The sequence below is a fragment of the Limulus polyphemus genome, unplaced genomic scaffold (genome assembly GCF_000517525.1).
Source record: "Limulus polyphemus unplaced genomic scaffold, Limulus_polyphemus-2.1.2 Scaffold1073, whole genome shotgun sequence".
In the NCBI taxonomy this organism is placed as follows: domain Eukaryota; kingdom Metazoa; phylum Arthropoda; class Merostomata; order Xiphosura; family Limulidae; genus Limulus; species Limulus polyphemus.
Window position 1 is genome coordinate 259,580 of NW_013666683.1, and position 7,384 is coordinate 266,963.

The window sequence follows — 7,384 nt, forward strand, 5'->3', positions numbered from 1 at the left end:
TTTCTTCTAGTTTGTCTTATATAAACGTTTTTACATTCACATAATATTTCATGTATGCCACATTTTTCCATTAAATCAATTTTATCTTTAGTTGTATTAAGAATTTCACTGAATTTGTTTATCAGCTTGTATATATATTGGAAAAATATTTATTTGTTTTTTAATTTTTTCATTATTTGACAAGATATACCAGGTATATATGATAGTACTAAACATTCTTTCTTACTTTTTTGAGCAAATGGTTTTAACTTAATATTTGTATCCCTGTTTTTAGTTTTATGACAGCTCTGTCAACAACATCTGGATTAAAACCTCTTTCTACTACTATGAGCTTAATTAATAATAACTCATTATTGATATCATCCTGTTTATAACATAATTTTAATATCCTATCCACATAAGAGTAAAATACACAGGTTTTTTGAGAAGTAATGTGACAAGATTGTTGATGTGGCAGAACGATTACAGAGAGAGGTTTACGATAAATGGTAGTTTCCAATTTATCCTTATTTTTACTCACTAAAACATCCAAAAAAGGTAAAAACCATTTATCTCAACTTCATTATTAAATCTTATAGAATTATCAATGTTATTAAGGTAATTAGCAAAATTAGCTAGTTCGTCTTTACCATATTTATTGATATAAGCAAATATTTCAAAGAATTTGAAGCTAAGCAACTAATAACACAACATACCAAAGTTTCAAGGCTGACATCTCCATTTGGAGCAAACATTGTCTGGACCATGAACTTGTGCTTATTTTTCTCAAGTGGATCATAATCAAATGGCTGAAGCATAACTATAAATAATTATAATTGTATAAATTATATTGATAATTTTCATGAAAACACTTATATGTAAAACCAAAATTTTACCTATTTGCTATTCTCCTGAATGTTAAGAAAAAGTATTAGTGACAATAACTTTAAGGTTATTAAAACATAAATGCCATTTTGATAAAAGATGGGTATCAATTAAAATATGAGAGAAAATATTCTTTATAATTTAAATATATATTACAAATTTTACAAGCATGCAACACAGTATTTTCTGTCATTGTTTTTTTTTCGTATCTTAAGTCTTTACTTAATAACAGGGTTTATTATAATAAAATGTCAAATGCACAATAGGAAATAAATTATGGCAAAGTAGTAGATATAAATTATGAAATAAGAGATAAACACCAGAAAAACTAACATTATATTTAATAGTAGTAGAAAAGCATAGTTCACTATTTTATCAGAATTGCAGATTTTACAATAAAAGCATCATATTTTGCACAAATGTTGTATTTGGCAGACTATACAATTCAAGATATGGAGGTGTACAAATTCTGCATGTATTAAAGAAGTTAAAACTATAGTTTGACTTATTTAAGAACAATTGTTGTTGTGTTTGCACCAGTTTCACCCTCGATGATTTTTTAAAGTGTCGTTTATTTAATTATGAATTTTTCAAAATTGTTTCGTACATCTTGATGCACTAACAATAATATTCACAGTGTGTTTTTACTACAATGGTTTAATTGGTCTACACTGACTATGCACTTGTAAGGTACAGCACAATTTTAATCACAAAAATTTACAATTAAATGATAAAGTTCAAGGTCCATGACATCAAATGCAGAGTGTTATAATCTGTTTCAAAGCATTGTTAATTTTTCACTTCAAGAGTGGGTTCATAGTGAACTTCCAATACAAGGTTAATTTTTTTTAAATGAAATTCATTGTATTTTACTGACTTAAGTCAATAAAATGGCAAAATATGTAAAATCAGTTGGTATCTCAGATTCATGTAGTTCCGGGTCCATGCCTACACCAGCCACAGACTGGACTAAATGATGCATTTATCAAATGGAGTATCTTCTTGAAGATGACAACAAGAAGGATCTTTTCTATACACCAGGTTGACTGTTCAAGCCTCAGATACATTTAAGCAAGAGTAAAGATATAAAGTCAACACAAGTGTTGTTTTGGCAGACTACTGTCAATAAAATAAATCTTGATGTACTTTGGATATAATCTGAACAGGAAATTTCTGTCTATTAATGCAATTGTAAACACCCTCAGTTCATCAATATAGAGAGTAATTTACCCCTTTTCATTTTTTTTTGATGTATCATTTTCTTGTTTGATACAAAGAGAACAATTTTATGAGAAATGGCATTTATTGTATTTAAGTGACTGGAACATTTGAAGAAGTGTCAGAGGCTCCTGATAACGTGTCAAATAAGTGTATTCATGAGCTAGAAAAGTTTATTGTTGTCATGTAAGATAGGACAAGTGAATGCACAGATGTGAACATAACTCAAATGGAACTTTTTTTTTTTTACAAAACAAGGATGATCAATGGAAAGATTACCAACCTAAAAATGATCCATTGGTTCAATGCATCTATTGTATAGGGGGAAATTTTACATCCTGACTTGCCAAATCCAATAGAGTGAAGTTGGAGATGGTCATACTAGTCAATGTGGCTTACACTACCAGAATCTTCACAGACTGCATATGAATTAAGCAAATATGGATGAAAAAAAAGAAGTTGTGAGAAGCAATGCAAGTGTGTTAAGTCACCACTTCATGTACCTCATTGTGCTAGCGTGATGGATCAATGCAAGTGTTAAGTCACCACTTCATGTACCTCATTGTGCTAGCGTGATGGATCAATGCAAGTGTTAAGTCACCACTTCATGTACCTCATTGTGCTAGCGTGATGGAGCAATGCAAGTGTTAAGTCACCACTTTATGTACCTCATTGTGCTAGCGTGATGGAGCAATGCAAGTGTTAAGTGTTCATAAATGTATTATGTTATGAGATTTAAGCTATTTAGTCTAAACATTTATGTTTTCATGTTATAATTTGTAGCCATTCTAGAATGAAAAAGGCATACTTTATATTTATTTCTTTTTTTTTATGGTAGTTACAAGTTCAGTCAAATCAACCAAACCTGTACAAATATTCGTTAGTGAAAATAACTGATAAAATATAAAGTTTTTTCTTAAGAAACATTTGATAACAATCTGGACATTATAACGATTTTGCATGTGAAATTTGAAAATTTTCTGATGCATAAAAGTATTTTTAATCTTAAAATGAAAGTTACTTTGCATATTGGATAGGAAATATGAACAAAAGAAAAACAAAGCATGAGAAAAACATTGCTTTAGAAAAAAATCAAAACTGAATATCTTATTTTTCAAAAACTACATACTTATAGGACTTTTAATCTCAAATTTAAAAGAATTTCATTTACTAGTTTCATTTTTGTAGAGAACTTTCATGAGAGTTGCATACCTATTTTTGTAAGTTGGTCGTAGTCAAAGGGTTAATGAAAGTTCACAGTAGAGGAGGGTAAATACGAGATACAATATACAGAGATATTTAAAACACTGTAGATAAGTATTTCAGAGGTTCTAAAAGTTATGCAAACACAATATGCAAAATGTGCAAAAATATTTTTTATTCTTAACATGCAGATCACCTTGCACTTTGTCTTGTTAGTCCGAGTCAGACTGATATTGCCAATTCAAAGATGTATCTTGAGTACAAATACCCTTGAAACTCATGTGATGTTTTTTGTACAACAAACTTGTACATTTTACTAAGAACATGCCATATTTCATGTATATATATACACAGAATAAATTCATAGTTAGAGTGAATATTCCTTCACCAATAGAGTCGGCCTGAATGGACCAAGCTCCTGCACATTCAGTAAAACTATTTAATAGCTAATTAAAGAGATCAAATACTGTAAGTACAAAATACATGTGAATGTAGAATCTTCAAAACAGTAAACTGAGAAGTGTACTGATGTTGATCCTCAGAGAAAGAAAAACTTTCTGATTAGCTGTTAAATAAAGTCCTTTCCTGCTTTCAAAAATAAACTATTTTAACATGCTGAGTTTGACAAATTAAAATCACAGTTTTGCAAGAAATCAAATTTTTCAGAATGTCAAAAAAATCAATATTAGGCCACTAGCCTAATCAAACTGGCATCACATCAGCAACTAGGCTGAATGCATCTCTTAGTTGTCCTAGACTATCGAGCTAACATTAATGTCAAGCCCTGTAATATATCCACCTTTATATAATTAATCTATCTACAAACAACTACCACATATTAAACTTAATCTAGTAACATACCTAAAATAAGGTACCAATTTCCAATGGAAAAAAAAACAAAAAAAACTCAGATTTTCCAAATTTCTTTCTAAGGATATATTTCCAAACTTCAGCAAGATTTTTAATTTCAAAATGGTATGGCAAACAACATTTTTATCCTACACAATGCTATTGGTACTAGAATAAAAACAATTAACATATTAAATTGAAAGACGAAAAAGTTAAATGCAGTTTAAAAAATTTGATTTTGTGTATATATCCTCTTGGTTTTTATTAACATTTGTATAAAAGACAATTTAAATTAAGCAAACAGTGTGAAACTAAAGCCATTTAATTTACAGTACATCATTTTGCTAAGAATTGAGATGGCTATAATTATAGTTCATTCTTAAAAACATACTAGACAAAAAAGATGTATAAAAATGGTCACTTCAATATGTATAATTTAACCATCACTCATTTTAACTGTTTAAGGCCTAAATATTTTCTGTTGTGCCATCAACTTCACTTTACAATATACACTGATATGGATTTCATCAAAAAATAGTACTGCATATTCACCTGCCACACGCACAGTTTCTTTTGGTTCTATAAATCCACTATTTGGTCGCACACAATATCTCTTTGGGGCTGTTGTTTTTACTTTGAAGCACACCCGTCGTTCTGATGGGTTGTACAAACTTAGGTAAGAAGTAACAACATCTGTGAAGGGCCCTATGAAAAGAAAAAAATTACCTATAATTAAATATCACAAGCCAAGTTGAATAAATCAGAAACATATCACAATTTTCAAATTATGGACTTCCTAGCACAAACTGAACACATTCAAAGCACTATCTCACTCATTAAGCAACAATCATCATATCTAATTAATTCAAAGTAAAATAAAAGTAACTTTTACAGTAGGCAAGATCTTATTTTAATATTTACAACATTTCAACCCATAATATAATCATTATCATGTATGAGTTACCTACAAAAAGACAATTAAAATAAAATTAATTATTCAGTTTTGTAGATTCTTCACTAAACATCACGTCTACTTGTTTAATCAAAACACATTTCAAAAATATTTCAATGACAAACTTATCCATCCTTGGCACTAACCTTTAAAAACAATTACATCTTCTAAATCAATTTTTTTAAGCACTAACAAACATTACTTAAATATAAAGCATATCAACGTTACTATCCACTCAACTGTGAATTTCTCATTTTGAAACACTTTCCTTCTAGAAATAGGTTCAAATTATTGTTGTAGCTCATCAGTGTTAAAATTTTCGGTTATTTGGTATTTGAAAGATTGTTCCCAGTTGCCAGGTATCTAGCTACTATGTTTATGTCTTTGTTAATTTTTTTGTATTATGGTAACTAAAAATAAAATATATTAATAATAATAAAACATTTTCTTAACCACAAATCCATTTATGTCAATTACTATGAACATTATGCATTAACGTTTTTTGTCAATTTTAACTCTTACATCTTGTTAAAAATTGTAATATTAACTCAAACTTCCTTTTAATCATTTTTAATTCAATAAGACATTTGAATTAACACAAAAGTTACTCTAAAAATATATAGTAGTATGCAATGACTTTTGCCAACTGGTTCAATGACAAAAGCCACAAAATTGTTCACATAGGTTCAAGAAGTCTTGATAGAAATGAATAAAAAACCTATAACCTGAGCGCTTTCGAAAGGTGGGCCTTTCTTTTTCAGGGGCAAACAATTTGCCCCTTTAGAAAGGACCACCTTTTGAAAGCACTTGGGTTATAGAAGATCAAAACAAATAACTTTAAAGTGATTCTAGCATAATATTTGGTCATCTACCTTAAATAGTAAAACTAAAAGGCTAAACTAGGACAAATCTAGTTCAACAAAGTTTGATTACTGATTAAGTCTCAGGGATTTTGTACATTTTATCATGTAAATATCATTATGCTTTGTAATAATTCACTGTTGTTTAACATTTTTCATATTCACACTTAATTTTCATAATAGATTAAGGCATTCTGCAGGATAAAACCTAACTTCTCGGGACTATAATTCACAGTGTAAATTATAATCAACTTAATGTGTTAGACATCATGAACTGCATTGCAATAAAATATAATGTTGGCTTGGGTTCTTTGAATCCAATTCAAGAACGCTCAAGTCTTCAATAAATCTTAAAAGCTCATATATATTATTAACAACAATATTATATATATATATATATATATATATATAAAGCTTTCAGAATCTCTGTCACATTCCCAGTGGTTTAATTTGAATTTGAATTATTATTTTTTGACAGAACTGAGAAACTAAGCACTTAGATTGAATTGGGACTTGAATTTACGTTAATCTATTATTGATAAATAAAAAAATCACAGTAAGTTGTTTAATAGATAGTATAAATGAAGCACAAAGTAACTTTATTAAATACATTAAGCTCAAAAGTTAATGTACTATAAATAATAAACTATTAGTATCATGTCCAACAAGAATAAACATCCGTTAACGGTTAACCCTAGCTTAGGCTTACCTTTAAAATGCAACTCTGTATCCGGATCCAGTTGCAAAACTTGTTCTAATAATTTAGACATTATGTATAAGAACGCTTATATCTCGCTTCAGGAATAAATATTTAATTCTTTTTAATAACCAGAGAACACTAAGATAAAGAATTTACAAGTTCGGCAATCCCGATGACGAGGAAAAATTTTCCTTCTTCCTACCCTTGAAGATTAGGCTATATCATTATTGCGCATGCTCACTTGCTTGTAGAGACCAGACAGTTTATTATAAACAGAGGTTTTACTATTTTTTTCATGATGAAAAATCAACCATAAACTCAAGACAAGGTTCTATTTTTTTTACACCCTATAGCTATATAAATAAGCACTATTACAAGATCCATGTATCAAAACAACGGAATGTTAATGGTCACTGAAAGCTGGTTTCTCCGAAAGAGGGCCGAAGGAGGGGTCACCTGTTATAATCATTCGCACCACTATCCATTAGTGCGTTGTCTGTCAACCAGTCAGTAGACACTAAAATGAAGTCACATAGGGCACACTTAACGTTGCAATTTGTACTGTTGTGAGATGTCAGTAAAACGTGCACATGCCATGAAACACGAGAAGAATTGTGTATTATGTAGGCTACAACAAAGTATGACATATGAAACAAAAAATAAAAATATTTGTTACTTTTAATTTTAGTTTTATTTACTCTTGAAACAAAACACTTTTGGGGACCTTGCAGAAGCACA

The 7,384-nt window shown here is 29.4% G+C and overlaps 1 protein-coding gene across 1 annotated transcript in view; it reads right to left on the reverse strand.

Moving 5' to 3' along the window:
* Positions 1-6,999, reverse strand: part of LOC106462004 (vesicle-associated membrane protein-associated protein A-like) — a 14,711-nt gene extending 7,712 nt beyond the window's left edge. The window contains exons 1-3 of the mRNA XM_013921872.2: positions 6,656-6,999; positions 4,687-4,839; positions 696-799 (exon numbers count right to left, since the gene is read on the reverse strand). Of these exons, the coding sequence (XP_013777326.1) occupies positions 696-799; positions 4,687-4,839; positions 6,656-6,716 (318 nt within the window). The 5' untranslated portion in view covers positions 6,717-6,999. The remainder of the gene's footprint in view (positions 1-695; positions 800-4,686; positions 4,840-6,655) is intronic.
* Positions 7,000-7,384: the final 385 nt, after the last annotated feature.